The following is a 16340-nucleotide window of genomic DNA, read 5'->3' on the forward strand; positions in this document are numbered from 1 at the left end:
ACATTTTATAGCTCTGGTGAGAGGGAGAGTGTGCTTGTGGCTGATGTTAAGTGCACCCTTTTGAGAAATGGAGCCTCGAGTCTCCTCTGGCTGACAGTCGGATTGCATGGGAATTTCTCACGCTGTGTGCAAACATTTTGTTAGGCTACTGTGTCAAAAGAATGAACACTATTTTCTTTCCTTCTGCACCCACAGTTCTCTTTTGAAAGGGAACTGGTCCTGCTTTCAAAATAGATAACCTAAGTACCTATTGCCAAGGGAGGATTGAAACAGTGATCCTGATCTGACACAGGCATCTATTTTTGACGTTCAGGGAGGCACCCAAGTCTGAAAGAGGGTCTGGTTTAACACATTCCTTTCACCAGCTTTTCCTTTTGCTGTCCTATCTTATTAGTGAGACTTGAATTAGTGCTACTTGGTGTTTTACATCTTTTACTTCAAACATAAGGTAAGAAGTCTCCTGATGCACTGTAGGCTCTGCCTTGGAAAAATCCAGCTTGGTATACTGACAACTCTGTCTGATTCAGAGATACTTCCCTTCCACGTGGATTTTATAAGGAATGTAGTTCCACAGTTCAGGGCTAGGGATTCTTTTCCAGAGAGTTTAGGGTTGGAAGCCAGGTGGTGTAGTACTGTGCAGCCAAGTGATTATTTATTTTTTTTTATTTTTTGGGGGGGGAGGGGCAAAGCATGGAGGTATTTTTATCTTTGCTTGTCATTTAGGGCATCTGACATAGATGCATCTCTAGAGGATTTTTCAGTATAAGCGCAAAAGACGGAAATCAGCACAAATAAGTTAATAGCTTTGTTTTAGGGAGGATCATTTTGGAGGGAGAAAAGCCTTTAGACAAAGACATAATGAATTGGTTCCGAAACTGTCTATAAATATTAGGTAAATGTTTTGCCAGTTAAATTGGTATTTTTACTAATAAAACCAAGCTGCTGAAGCCTTCCACTTTGGTTTAATAGATCTCTCTGCTTCTGTTTGTAATTGCCTCACTGGTAAATGAGATCAGTTTCTGTGTTAAGAAGTTGGTCTATTTAGATTTGTAGATATTTAAATAGGATGCTCAGGTTGATGGTTCTAGTTAAACTATGCTAACTGCATAGTCCCTATAGAGTATGTCCCGTGAGCTGTGGTCCCCAGCTGGTGGGAGGGAAGACTGAATTTAACACTGTGGCTATTGACACCCATCTAACCCTGGAGTAGCCAGGAGAGCTGGCCAGGGCATCTGGTGAGCTGGTGTTAGGACGGGGAGACCCTGGCAGGAGGATGTTTCCAGCAGGAGCTTCATGGGTTCGCTAAGGATTGGCTTGCCGACTTGTTTTGTTTTGGTTTGGTTTTTCCCTCCAACTGTTCTGGGCAAGCAGCCAAAAAGGAATCCCAATAAGCAATTCATGAGCTAACAAGAACTAAAATGATATTGGTGTAATAGGCTATTTCTGTCTCTCTTCCCCTTTCTCGCCTGTTCTCCTCTAACAGGAGAATTTTACAACTTGGATGACAAAAGAAAACACTGAAATAACCACACGAGAGGTGCCTGGGTCTTCAGGTGGCTGCAGCCCGCCCTGTTAGAAAGGCTATCAGCCTTGAAAAGCGAGGCTGGCTGTCCTTCCGGGCTGTGTGGCCCAAGTACGGGCACCTGACCAGAAGCAGCCGGGGTTTGGTGACGTGTGTTGCCTGTCAATGGGCTGAGCCACCAGGACGTGGGTCCTCTCCCGCTGGGCTCTGCCCTGTGCCTGCGTCCTGCCAGCGGCACCCGGCCCGTCCTCGGGAACCAGCAGCCCCGATGGTGAGGATAACGATGCTTGTCAACCCCTATAAAAGCATTTGCATGCTTTAAGTATTTAGGATGTGCCAGTAAGAAATTACAGGTGCAGAGTAACTTGGTGGGTGTCAGAGATTAATACATGTTTTCTGCCAGTCAGCATTACTGGGAGGTGGCTGTTCTGGTCAGCTGAAAAGTTTAATTTTCAAAATATAGTTTCTGCTTCTATGTTTCTGAAAAGCTTTGTGTCCAAGACTGTGTTTAAAAATGAAAACAAATTGTAAAAACCCCCACGCTTAATCCTATGCCTTTTCTCTTTGTGGACGGATTGTATCATTATACAGTTGTCCTTCCTATGGGAGTTTAATATTAATAGATGTGGTTTATTGAGAGTGTTGGAGATGTAGCTGAAGTCAGAATTTACTCTCTCAAGTAAGGACATCTGTTACTGAAATCCTGATGTTCTTAGTGATCATTCTCTGGTATGTGGATTCCAATTTCTTGTATTTTTGAATGGACGTGCTTTATAAATGCTAAACATTCCCTTCAAAAGTAGTTGGAACTACCTCACTCTTTTTCTTAACCTATTTATTTACAAGGATCCTGGAAAGTTTATTTGGAGGAAAGAGTTTCTGCTGTCTATCTTGGTTCAGTTGTATTCTTACCTACAATTAGTAGCCTATTTAAAAGGAGAAGTAGGAGTGACCTTTTACACTACAACAGCCTGTGGGCTCTTCCCTCCAGAGGAAGATCTGGAATGGCTCGGTTGTGCCTTGAGCACGCTGGTACAGCTGGTGGAGGGGTAGAGTGAAGTCTGTTCTTTGGGAAATAGCGTCTGGACTTCCCCTGCCCTTCTCCTCTCAGTTTGCTGTTCAGATGTTGAAGACCATTTGGGATATTTGTGGTTTTTAAGGTATCCATGTTTGGACTTTGGGTGACTTGGCCAGTTGATGGATCCGATACACACATTAGTGACAGCGGAAACAGAAGGCGGAACGACGCCTTTCGTAGCGGAGCGACTTCGGGATTTGCACAAGACTTGCATAACTAAACGCGAGAGGGAATTGGTGGGTTCTCGAGAGGAGGCCCTTGGCTCGAGCAGCTTGCTGGCCTTTTGGCCTTGCAGCAGACTTTGTTTGTTCAGGCGTTTCCCTGGTAAGCAGTCTGGCTGGTCTGTGGTGAGTTTTTTTGGAGTTAAGTTTTTGGGGACATTGATTGAATTTAGTTACTTGATTGTTTTACATGAATGGCTCTTGTGATGTTAACTTCATCCTGATATATGAAATCTGTATCTTGTAAAATTAAAGCCAACATATGATATCTGGAAGTGTTAATTTCAAACAGTTTAGCCTTGGATATTTTGTGTTATCGTGCATTATATTGCACATTCACTGAACGGACCATAGAATTCGTAAAGAACATCTTTGTAAGCGGTTCTGAAAATTGAGATCAGAACCCTTTTTAAAGCATGATTTATTTTTTTTTGATAAAAAATTAACTGTTAAGGCCTGCAAAACATTCATGTAAGTGGTGATGAAGTTGTCTGAAAGGAAGTTGGCGGTACGGGTAATTGTGTAACTAAACCATCTAGTGATAGAGCTGTGCATTTTACTACCTCCTCTGCTCAATTTCCTATGTTGTTTCAGGGAAAAAGTCATCTCCTTTTCTGGCAGGGCAATTCTGAATGGGATGGATGGGGGATTAGACCCCTCATTGTTAGTCCAAAAAGAAACCGGGAGGTGCCGAATTCTATTTGTCTGAAAGTCTTCTGTGTTCATTTGTGTCTCTTGCAATCAGTGAAGTTGGAGAAAATACTTCTTATTTGCTGCGAAATATTTAAGCAAAAAATGTTGGAAGTTACATTTAGAAAAAGAATAGTGAACTTGATTTGCATATGCACTCATTTTCATACAATTTCTGTTTCCTCTGTGCAAATTTGGCCACTTTTAGAGTGAGTCATGCAGATGTCTGATTTTCTGTGGAAGTTCAAATAGTTCAAAGTAGTAGCAGTTCCTTAACTATAGCATTAACTCCTTAAACCAAGAACATGAACCATGTGGTGAGCTTCTTCAGTAGGATTACACAGCTTTCAGCATGGTAGCGTTCAGTGTGCGGCTTGTTTTTATACTGTATTAGTTCTATTTGTAACACTTAATAGTATATGAACAACAGTGTTTTGATATTGACTATGTAAAGGAAGGAATCAAATTTCTTTATTTGTGGTGTGCTAACTTTTTTGATACTTTCTGTACTTGATTTCTGTGAATACTTGTTTTCTGCAGAATGAAGTACAAGCTTTATGTTTTGGATTGGTAACATGCTGTTCTTGTACCACTAGAATGAAACGCTGATTAAATACATAGGGGTTTTTTCCAACACGGCAAGAATTAGATTGGCGTAAAGTTCATATAGTTACAATATGAAGCCCCCACCTTCGTCCATGCCTCAAGAACAGTGGGGGAACTGTAACACTGGGGAAGGCAAAGCGTGGGAACATTCTCTGCTTTGCTTTTCAGGAAAAGATGCAAAAGGAAGAATGTTTATTTTGCATGTAGTATGTTGGAGATCTCATTATAGAAAGCGTAAGACTTAGCATTGCCCACATGCCTAGGATCGTGAAGTGTTGAGAACTGTAGCTTTCTTCTCTCTAAATAAATATCTCTTTAGATATAAGCTGTCCTCCTGATTTTATTGGAAAGGAATTTTTAAGAATTGAAAAGTACCTGCAGGTTTGACTGTAAAACTGCATTGAAGTAAAATGAAAATTAATCATGTTTGTTTATAGCTGTAGAAAATATGAAAACACTATTTTTTTCTACTCATTGCATTTGTATTCTCTCAGGATGTAGCGGGTTTATGTATTGGCAAAATATCAGACTGTTTCAAATCATCAGTGTCGTAGTTTTATCCTGAAAGGCTCAGTTTGGGATTGGAACCACAAATTGTAGTGCATCTCTAATCTGCTTGCCTGCTTCAGTGCTGTATATCTTGAAAGCCCCTTCTTGGCTTTTTCTACTTTTGGCAGTAATTAACATTTACATGTTTCATGATCATCTAAGTTCCTCTGCAATGTAAAAATCATGCCTGCTTAGGGAAAATAATCACTGATTTACTTATACAATGCATATAAATTAACCAACTCTTTTGTTTCATCTACATTTATATGCAATCAAGAAAATCAATTTAATCATGCTTCCCGCTGTAAGGCATCAGACCTTGTAAAGAAGGAGAAAAATATTTTCAGCTATGCATATGATATCAAGATCTCCTAGAAAATTCTCTTTTTTATGGGCTTATTGCATTTTGACAGATTCAGTTTGAATAATGAGAGAAGTATGAAGTACTTAGGAAAGAAAGTAATCAGCTTAGAATACTTCAGTAAGGGATGCTGAAATGCATATGGGAATTTCTGCTGTATTTTGTCTATTTATCATGTTTTAAAAAGTGGGAATGCAAAAGAATATTTGCTCTAGACCTCAGAAGCAACCACGTGCAGCCATGACTTCCTGAAAGACTTGTGTGTCTGTTGTTTTAATGGGAGTGAGATTATCCAACTCTATATGTTGTTTTGTCCTGCTGTGTCTTGCCTGCTTCTTTATCTGTGGCGTTTTTGTATCATCCAGGTGTGTCAAAACATATTTCATGAATGAACTGATATCTTGTTTCTTCAGACGATTCGAAATAAGAACTAAGCTTCATTCCCCAGCCGTTTTGACAGTATTAATACAGGCTTCACATCTTGAGCGTAGTAGCTAAAGGAACGTTTTCTTGTTGAATTAGAGAGTTCCTTCCTTTTAATCTGGATTATTCTTTTAAATGCTCAAGGAAAAAACCTATTATGAAATACCATTTGATATTAGCCTTGTACGTTGTTACTGCTGCAGTAAGGACAAGGTCCTTACTTGATCGAAGCAAGTTACATGTGTGTGTAGGAGAGGGAGAGAGCAGCCTAAAGTGTGGCTAACAGCTAGGCTAGATAAACTGATGGAACTAATAGTATTCCTCTACTTTATACTTTCCTTTTGATGATGTCCTGATATTTTTAATCAATGGCTCTTGCAGTCTCAAGATAGAGAATGTTTCTCTCAAAGCTCCAGCCTGTAAACACGACTGTGAGATGCCAAGCCCTGTCCAGTTAAGAGGTGTGCTTGGCTAAGGGTAAGGGCTTAAAAATCTGCATGCCCTTTTCCAGCAGCTCCAGTTCCTCCAGCCTGGCCTTGAACATCTCCTGCTGCAAACTGACCCTTTCTTGCTGCTCAGCCTCTGTTTGCTCTCCTACAAATGCCTGCAGGAAAGCACTCTTGACTCTCCAGCTGCACCAGAGTTTGCTAGTAGGAGCAAGGCAGTTCTGGAAGTTGTATCTCCTCCCTACTTTCATCTGTCGAGAGTGTTATTTAGGCCAATCTCTTAGGCAATTCTGCCTCATATAATATGTTGTATATGATAGATGCTGTCTGTCATCCTGAAATGGGGTGTGTATGTTGGGTTTTTCAGCTGATGTCAGTTCAAGTATGGAGAGATTTGTCTGCTGTTGTACTTGGAAAAAAAAAAAGTAAAAAAAAAAAAATAAGACCTGCATGTTGATTTAGTAAATTATTGAAATGAATAGGAGTCTCAGATTTCCGCAATAAATTACAATGCATGAAAAAAGGTTTTGTTAATTTATTTTTTAACTTATTTTAAAATGATGGGGTTAGAAAACGTGATTAACTCCCCCTGAGCTCTGCCGTAATAGCCTTCTACTGATCTTAACTGTATGAGAGTTGTACTGGAGATTAACTATAGTCTTAAGTTTGACAGTCTGGCATGGGAGAGTTAATAAGAAAATAATCAGCGGTGTTGAGTTTAGTAACAGGGTGACACAAACTTGTAGCTGCCTTTTAAACTGTCACTGCAACTCTCCCTTCATTTTGATCTTGCGTGTTGTTGACAACACATGCCTAGAGAAGTATACCAGGACACAGCGGGAGTTAAAGTCTTAAACTTTCTCGTTGTTCTATAACATCTTGAACTTTTTTTTTTTTTTCCCCCCTCTACAGGAAATGACCTAGAGGCCTTACAAATACATTTGTGCATTTTTGTTCTGAGTCTACAATTGAGGCTAAATGCAGTCTGGAAGCACCACTTCTTAATGTTACAACGGAAACGACTACCTCAGCAAACAAGGAAGGGGAACGAAGGCTTGCAATAATAAACACTCTAATTTTTAATAGCGTATACTTGCAAAGTCTTCTGTAGACAGAGTCCAGATTTTTTTTTTCTCCCCTCCAGTATTAAGAAGAGACACTACAACTAAACTAATTTGGCAGACTGGATCTGTCGAGACATTTGAAGATATTTGATCTGCTGACATAAGGATTTGCTTTTTCGAGGAAGGAGCCTCTGCACTGCTTTTATAATCGCTGTTGATCGGTGGTTTGCTCCACTTTTCCTGATATTACTAATGGGAAAATTGTATTAAGGTATTGCTTCTAAAATTATTATTTGCGTTGACAAAAATAACTTTTGTAGACTTAACAGCAAGTGACATTAATATGCTCATGAAGAAATCGTAGGCGATAACTTCTCTGCTCCAGTGTTGCTCTTCTGTGTGCAGAGTGGAATACCAAACAAGAGAGCATTATTAAGATACTTCGGCTTGCTTTTTGAGTACAGTTTATAACTGCAGCAGGGCTGCACTGAACACTGAAAATACGAAGTCAGCAAATCTGCTGCCTTTCTCACTGCTGATACAGATTATACAGACGCTTGCCTTTTTGAAATGCCTTTTGTGAAACCTATGTACACAGTCCTCCACTGTTACTGTACATAACTCCGTATTCGAGGAAGGAATTTGACAAGTGATTGTTAATTCAAGAAATCTTTGGACAAGCACTCACTTATGTATTGCTGTAGTGCACAAGAAAGCAAAATGGACTATAAGCGGCGCTTTTTGCTTGGCGGGTCCAAGCAAAAAGTGCAGCAACACCAGCAGTATCAAATGCCCGAGCTAGGCAGGACCCTGAGCGCGCCGCTGGCATCCACCACCCCGGCATCCCCCTTGGTCTCCTCGGCTGCTGCGGGCAGCTGCAGCCACCCCGTGTCCCACACGACTCCCATCGCAGACATCCAGCAGGGAATCTCCAAATACCTGGATGCACTCAACGTCTTTTGCCGTACGAGCACTTTCCTTACAGACCTTTTCAGCAGTGTATTTAGGAACTCGCACTACTCTAAGGCAGCTATGCAACTGAAAGACGTGCAGGAACATGTCATGGAAGCGGCGAGTCGACTCACAGCAGCAATAAAACCAGAAATAGCAAAAATGCTGATGGAACTGAGTGCAGGAGCTGCAAACTTTAAAGATCAAAAAGAGTTCAGCCTACAAGACATTGAGGTAAGTTACCTTGGGGGATACGGTGGTGCGTGGGAATTTGGATCCCTCTTTCATAATTGGACTTCTCTTCTAAATCACTTCTACGCCACAAGTTCTCTCTGCCTTCCTTGGTGTTTGTGGGTAATGCCGGTAAAAAGAGAAACTCTTCATTTCTTATGTTTTCTTCTTGAAAGTATTAAGTCATTTGCAGTGTCTAACTTCCAGCTATGTTGAATTACGTGTTAGTAGGTATTGCTGCATAAGAACTTGTACTCTATTTAAAGGTCTCATGAAATAAGAAAGGTGAGGTGTAATTAAATTGTACTACCTATATAATTCTAAATGGTAATCTTCTGTATGATCTAAACTTACAGCCAGCAATCCAACAACCCCTTTCTTGTTTGGGGAAACCGTGCTTAATATAAAAGTAAGAATAATAATGCAAACAAACAAAAAATAATTCAACACTCTGCCCCTCCACACCAACTAAATAAGTTTTAAACAAATTTTTTTTTACCTAAAATTACTAATGATATTAAGCTATCATATTTTAAATAAACCTATACTTAGAATTATCCATTCTGAGGGGAAGCCTGTATGCTTGGGAGTGGCGTATTTTTAGCAGTGTTTGTGTAAAACTGTGTTGGTTGAATAATATTTGAAATTTGTGTAAAATATTTTATCCCTCTTCCAAACATTTTTGTCTTTTTGAGCTGTCTTGTTTGAAAGGAAAATACCATTCTAGAATGAAAGATTTGTGCTGTAAAAATTTATCATGACTTTGCTATGATTTCCATATGCTGGCAGTGAGCGCCCAACAGCCAGAATTCAGAGAGGATCCCTGACTCTCCTCATGCCCGGCTGGATATTTCTGGCTGTTTCTGCTGTAGTAGATGTCTTAATTATGTAACAGGCGGCGTGAAGTGATGGTCACATACGAATCTCCGGTGGTTTAAGTAGTTCATCATGTTTTGACGTATTTCTTCACTTTAGAGCCGTCTCTGCAAAGTTATTCCTACAGAATTTCATCCTGAGTGGAAAACTTACTTTCTGAGTTCTTTAATTTTTGATTTAGGTCGTAGGTAAATTTGTAAAGATAGATGTTACACACGTGTGCTTAGCAAGCATTATGTGTCTGTAACTGCACAACTTACATATAAATAATTAAGTAGAATGCTAGTTGTAATACGTAACTGTAGTGAGAAATACGTAAATATATATATACATATATATACATGATTCTGTAGACATATACATATATATATACACACAGATTGGCTATATATTGTTATAAATGTCTTAGGTAGACTTATTTCTGACAACCATCTAATAAGATCACTATGTTTAGCTAAGGCTGTAGGAAAAAATATTTTTAAAAAAACGAGAATCAGTGTGAGTTTATGTAACTGAAGACCTTGATAAAACCTATGCTGAAAGACTTCTTTAATTTAAGAAACAAACAAAAAACCCCAAACCACAAAACCGAAAACCAAAAAAACATACGAAGCCCTACCTGTCTCCTAGGGTTTTATTGTGGACTTTGAAACTCTTGCAATATGTTGGCAGCTCTCCACACACCGCTTTTATATCCTAGCCAAGCAATTCTAGGTGCTGCCCTGCCCCACTCACCGTGCGAGAGAGTGCTGCTTCAGCACCGAGGAGTTCGCAGGCGAAAGCAAAGCGTGCTTTGCACGAGTTGGCTGCTTGTCCTGCCTGCTGAAAGCAAAGGCAGAGAAACTTGCTTTGGTCCCTGCTTTACCTGTATGTAACCCTCTCTCCTGAGCTCGGCGGGCACTGAGGTGCTCTCTGCGCCAGGCAGCTCGGTGGTAGGAACTGGTAGGAACCAGCAAAATGTAAGGATTTCACACTGTCTCACATGGTTGTTTCCCAAGTCAGCCAGGGAACACGGGTTAGAGGGCTTCAGTGTGTGGGCGAGCTGGCTGGCTGATTGTGCCTGGGAAGCAGTCACCAGTTGCTCGCTGTCACAGTGGGCCTGGGTAGAGGTCAGCGTAGAGAATGTATTCTGCACATGTCAGTATCGAGAAGGTATTTAAGTCTGTAGGTGACCTGAAGGTACATGACATAGGCTTGCTGGAAGACCTGCTGAATTAAAAGCAATCTTGAATTGGGCAAATGAGTTTTTCAGCTGGGCAGAATTCAGAGGGGAAGGCTGAGTGTTACAATATTTAAATGGAAGTTTTCAGCTTCACAAGCAGAGCCCACTGGGCAGCAGTTCTAGGGCTTAGAGTAGTCGTACATCGAGTAGGAGCCGGTGTCGTGCAGTTACAAATAATAAATCAGCGTTGTTGCTATTGTGCAAAGTTGTCATATATTTAACACAACCTGGAAGAACCGTGAAATAAGCATTAAACTCTCTTCACTTTGGTTATTGTGGCCTTAAACACACCAGCGCACCTGTGTGCCACTGCTGTTGCACTTAGAGGAATAGTGAGCAACTGGAGAGACACCCTGGGAGAGTAGGCAGAGTAATCAGGCATCCAGGAAATAGGACTTCAGAGGGCAAATTAAAAAAGACTGACTCTATGGAAGAGAAGATTAAGAAGGAAAGTCAAAATTGTTCAGGTGTGTGAGAAGCTGCCAGAAGATCTGGCAGTGTCTTGTTTGCCATGGCCGTGTAAGGTGGAGCAAGAAGTAATGAACTTAAATTTCAGAAGGAAAGATTCACATTAAATGTAATGGAAGTGCTTTGTAAAGTTAGTGAAGCACTGATGTGGATTGCTACAAAGGGCAGGGAGCCTCCATCATGAAGAACTTAAAGAACAGGTTAAACCTGCATCTAGCAAAACTGACCCAGGTGAAATTGCTCCTTACGTGGGGCAGCAGGATGACCTTTTGAGAGCCTCTCCTAGTCTGCTTTTCTGTGACTTAAAGAGTGAACTATTTATCCTGAAATTTTAATTTTTAATTTTAAAAAGTGGATTTATTTTTTTCCCCCTGCAATCTGTAGAAAAGTTAACATTTCATAAAACTACCAGCAGGAAGTAAAAATGAATAATAGAATAATAGAGCCAAAGTATGCAAGAAGGTGACTTCTTTTCCTCAAAGTGTTGGTGACAGTTGGAGCTTCCCACGGTTTCTTGCTTTCAGAAATGCAAATGCTGATTTTTATTTTCTGCTTTTTCTCTTCCTCTTTCAAAAAAACTATGAATTCTCGGGTGTTTTGTACCTGTATGGCTGAGGAGTGGCTTGGAAGTCAGAGGAATAAGTGTACTTTCTTTTCTAAATCCATTGTTTAAGTTTTCTAAACTGGAAGAGTGCAGTAAAACTGTACTTCTCTTAATAAAAGTTCTAAAGGAAATCCTGTGGGGGGAAAAAAAGTTAAAACTGGAAAAAACTTTGTATATTTCCTCATCTTTTGTGAAGCTTTTCAGCAGTCTTGGTACTGCAAAGTACAAAGAATGCATCCTGTTTTAGTTACACTGAGCTTGTGTATTGTCTTAAAAGTGGTAGTAGGGACAGAGATGTATGTGTTGCCCTCCTAAACAAAAGGGAAGCACGGGTGGGCACAGGCTATTTACTTGGAGGCACTATTTTATATTAAACAGAGATAATTTTTGGCTTTTATGTGTATGAAATAACTGAAGATTTTTTTTGAACAAGAAGCTTGTGAGACAATTGTCTGAGTAAATATCAAATGTAGGCTTTCCTTAGCAAACATTGTAAAGACCAATTTAAATACTTTTTAAAAATCACTATCTTTTTTGTGATTTGCAGGGATTGGCTTCAGTCTTTTTTGCGTTGGAGTTGCAGCAAAAGCTGCTTCAAATCAATAGAAAATGCTATGGTTTGCTGGAATGCCATTGTACTCCTGCCTTGGTCTATAATCTCACAGTCAGATCTGCTAGCATTGTCTTTAGAAATAGTTTTGTATTGCACTTTAATTGCTGCCTTTTGTTTTTCAGATACTTAACACTTAAATGCTTTTTGCAAAACTATATTTACCATTTTATTAGCTGTCAATATCAGATTATCACAACTGGGCTTTTAGGTTGACTGATGGCAGAAGTGAGTCTGGGTTGCCCCCGACTCGTAATACTGTAGATGTAAAGATACAGCTTCCACTGGAATCCAGTTTATTTTGCAGGTAACTCTTTTCCAATGATCAGGATCACGTCTTCCCTTGGAGGTGTTTTGGTCATGAGATCATTCTTCCGAACTGCAGGGCCTTGCTACATAGTAAAAGTGAATAATATTCCGCTCACTTTGGGTGGTGTGTAGGAAGGGATGTTATCTCATAATCTGCTGCACTACTTTGAGTCATACTTCATTGTTAACTTCTTGATATTGCTCTTTGCATCTGGTCTCTTCGGTGGGTAGACAGGTTGTGCACAGGGCTCGTTGTTACCAGAGCCACGAAGAACTCTGTTAAGGGAAATGGGGGTAGTAGGAAACCGCTGAATAAGCATGTTGCAGTGTGTTTGGTTTTTGAATGGTTTGTTTGTTTAGGGAAATAGTCCCCCCCTCCAAAAAAATAAAAATAAAAATTCTGCTACATAAAAGGGTACTTGGAACTGCAAGTCAGTGTTTTTATCAAGCTTGGAAGACTGACACTGCTGATTTGCTAACTTCATTAGTGGCAGCGTTCTCTTTTAAAGAATCTGTTGTATAGAATTGGCTTGCCAGGGAATTTGTATGGCATCACTGTTTAGCAATGAAATCTGGAAATTTCATGTGTGCATTTTGTCCAGCAAAATATTCCAACATTGATTGTGTGCCCCTGTTAGGACGATAATATGGGACAGAGTAACCTAACACTACATCTCCACACAAACAGATGCTTCTGCTTGCGTGTAACCAGTTTGATGAAATTCATCACCTGTTTCAGAGACAAGGAATTCTGACGTGAGCCCTCCCCAAAAAGTCCCATGGCTTCCAACTCCCTAAACTGGAAGACAGATTCCTTTAGGTAGGGTTATTCAGCTGCTGAGATAGATGTCCTGCCTGGTAGTGGTTAGGAAAGTCAAGCTGCTAGAGCTGTGTACCTTGAATCTGCAAGCTGAAGACCTCATTGTATCTGCAATAGAAATGATTCTAAGAAACGGTTTAAGAAAACGCCACCGCTACCAAGAAGAACTTACTAGTTGACACCTGTGATTCATCTTTGATTGCTGCCTAGTCTCTAGGTCTTAGTTTGTTCTTATTATGGTCTAAAGCAGGAGAGTCAAAATACGTCTGCATGAGAAAGTAGGGGAAAATAAACTCAAAAAAGAGATGATGGGGTCTCTGAAATAAAATTGCATCCATATGCTAATATTTCTGCAGATTTTGCAACAGAGGTTTAGTGTATTGCTTGATGCACTTCGGTAATTGCTCGCCAACCTTGCCTGTGTTTGTTAAACTGGTGGTGGTCGTACTTTCCCACAGTTAAGACAGTTTCAGCTCTTTGGAATAAAATCCTGAAGAAGTGAACTTTCAAGCAGAGTTTGGCATCTGCAATGAATGTTTAACAGTGCAAAAAGCTTCCCCCACTTGGATTTTATTTAAGGAGTTAAACCCATCCTTACTCATCTCTGAGGAAGACTAAAATAGATTATTTTTCAGGCAAAATAGAAGTTCAGTAAAGCAGATGTTACTATTTATCTTTACTGTTTAACATTGTAAATTATACTAGGAATGTTGTGTGCTGCCACTTAAACTAAATCATTTGTTTATTTTGAACGCTATTCCCAGGCAGGGAAAACTTCAACCTCTGTACCTTAAATATTCTTTGAAACTTAATCGGCATGAAATTCCTAATGAGTCCTAGTTTCTTCTTCCCCTGAGAGCTGCATTGTTCGTACACAGAAATATTCAGATCACCAGTTGCCTTTTCCCGCAGTTTTCTTATAACTCTTTCTAATCTTGTAGCCAGGAAGGTTGGAGCTTCGTTCATTTTATCTCATTTGCTGCTGCTTTTTTAATAAGGCAAACTCCTCTCTCAGAGGTCAGTCAAAGTACCAAAAATGTTTAATTTTATGCCTTGTACAAAGAAGGGAAGTGATCAAACCAGAATGGAATGTCAAAAGGAGTCCGGATATAATGGAAAAATGCATTGCTACTACTGGGTCTTCTGAAGTAGATAGTTAATGCATATAACTGTTCATGTGACTACAGAGTCTTGCCAGTAAGATCATTGTGTCTGAATATTTTTATTCCAGAAGAATGTAGCTGAAAATAAGCCAGATGATTTATTTGCTCTGAGGCATGATGGCTTTGGACATTATCTATATATTTTATGAATTATTCCTAAAATGGAATTCAAGTTGAGACTTTTTTAATAAATCAAAGTCAAATATACATTTTTAACCACTTTGTGTGACAAACTCCCTAAAAGAAACAAAACACTTGGAATAGTTTTAAAATACTTCCTACAAAGATTTGGGAAATACTTGCTTCTCTGCTGTGTTCTAGTTAGGCTCTGTGGTAAGCTTTCCTCTGCGTAGGGGAGCCTGGCCCTGAAGGGAGCCAGAGTCAAGCCGCTTCGCTCGCCAGGTTCTCCTCCTGAGTGGCTGCGCTCCCGACCATTCTTCTACGTGTGGTGGCCGCACCTCAATACTCAGTCGTTGCGACTTGTTTTGGTTTGTTTGCAGTAGCTGAGGCTTGTGTCTCCCTCCAGTCCCAATTCTCATTAGTGTTGATGTGAGAGCGGGAGGTCGGTGGGGGGTGGAAATGTGCAGGGAACAGGGGTCCAGGACACGGAGCTCCCCATGAGTCTGGGGAGGGACCGGCAGCTCTTCACTTCCCTGCCTTTCCTCGCACTTCCCGAGTGAGTATGACATGACCCATTTCAGTGAAACGTTCTGAAGAGGTTTGTGCCAGCGTTAGCAGTTCCTGTCAGACAATGCAAGTGACAGGGCTGCAACTTTGTGCGTACGTTCTGCTGCTGTTCTATGCTAAAAAGGGCTCTGTGTTGCCACTGTATTATGTGGCAAAATGCTTTTGATGCTTATTACCGGTTATTGCTTTGCTTGGAAGATGAACTGCCAGATTGAACTTCTCTGGGTTTTATGATAATGTTTTAAAACTATTCAGAATTTTTTTTGTTTGTTCATTTTGCGTTTTTTAGCATAAATTCAGCTAGGTCTGTGTGAAAGTAGGTTTTGCTATTGACTTTGTCCTTGTGATAATATGCTACTCCCATTTTTGTATTGTTTCATGTGCTCAATATCACTAAACAACAAGCTTTTCATTCTTCCAGTAACTAACTTGAACACAGAAGTAAAAATTACATGGGATCAGTCTGATCTCTCCCTAATTCATGGAAACGAGTGCTCACTCACTGTTTGACTTACTTTAAGTAAATGCTTAAATGTCATGTGTTACTTATCTGAAGCATTGTTTTAATAAAAAAAGCTCTGAGTTTCACTTAGTTCCTTACCCCAAACACTGAAGAGAAGGGAAGAGGGAAACTTTCATGAAATCTTCAGCTCGCTTGAAACTGGTTTGTTTCTTCTGCCGCAGGTACTGGGGCGATGTTTCTTGACGGTGATGCAGGTCCACTTCCAGTTCCTGTCGCAAGCTTTGCAGAAGGTCCAGCCAGTGGCGCACTCTTGCTTTGCCGAAGCTGTAGCTCAGGAGAGAAAGAACGTTAGTGGGGCTGGAACCTCCAGTTTAAGCCCCACAAATGAGCTAGAAGATGCAATAAGATCATGGAGAGGAGCAGCAGAGGTACGGGGGTCTTGCTGCAGTGACATTATATTTCGTGCAATGACAGTTTTGCTTAGTGAAACCTAAACTCAGGCTGGAGGCACTAACAAAGGAAGAAAATACCTCGATTTTAAAGACACGCTGTGTTTGAAGGGGGGAGTGTGGCGCAGTTAGTTTCAGATGCTAAATCTTGTTTTAGAATATGGCGATTACACTGTTTTTGCTGTGCGTAAACGTACGTATGGAGCACACACACAGCGGAAAGAGTTTTTTAGTGATTTGGCAGACAAAGCAAATGTAAAAACCCTACAATGCGCAAGTCAGAGCAAAATCTTGATGGAAAATAATTTAGTTAATGTCTGTTTCTCTTAGATGTTGAGTATGAATGCCATTTTATACTTAAAAATCTTTCTGGTAACTTTTAACACGCTTGTCTTTGTGCTGTTAAACTTGATGTCGCTTGATTCCTCAGCGGCTGGGATGTCAGTTGTATTACTTAAACGTACTGCTCTCTGGACTTGTATTTTCACAAACACTTGCCACCTGCGGGATCCTTACTTTTCCTGCTG

The 16340-nt window shown here is 40.3% G+C and overlaps 1 protein-coding gene across 1 annotated transcript in view; it reads left to right on the top strand.

Moving 5' to 3' along the window:
• Positions 1-7470: 7470 nt before the first annotated feature.
• KIAA0355 (KIAA0355 ortholog) overlaps positions 7471-16340 on the top strand; it is a 23140-nt gene continuing 14270 nt past the window's right edge. The window contains exons 1-2 of the mRNA XM_009876985.1: positions 7471-8145; positions 15586-15792. Of these exons, the coding sequence (XP_009875287.1) occupies positions 7651-8145; positions 15586-15792 (702 nt within the window). The 5' untranslated portion in view covers positions 7471-7650. The remainder of the gene's footprint in view (positions 8146-15585; positions 15793-16340) is intronic.

This window comes from Apaloderma vittatum, unplaced genomic scaffold (genome assembly GCF_000703405.1).
Source record: "Apaloderma vittatum isolate BGI_N311 unplaced genomic scaffold, ASM70340v1 scaffold37719, whole genome shotgun sequence".
Lineage (NCBI taxonomy): Eukaryota > Metazoa > Chordata > Aves > Trogoniformes > Trogonidae > Apaloderma > Apaloderma vittatum.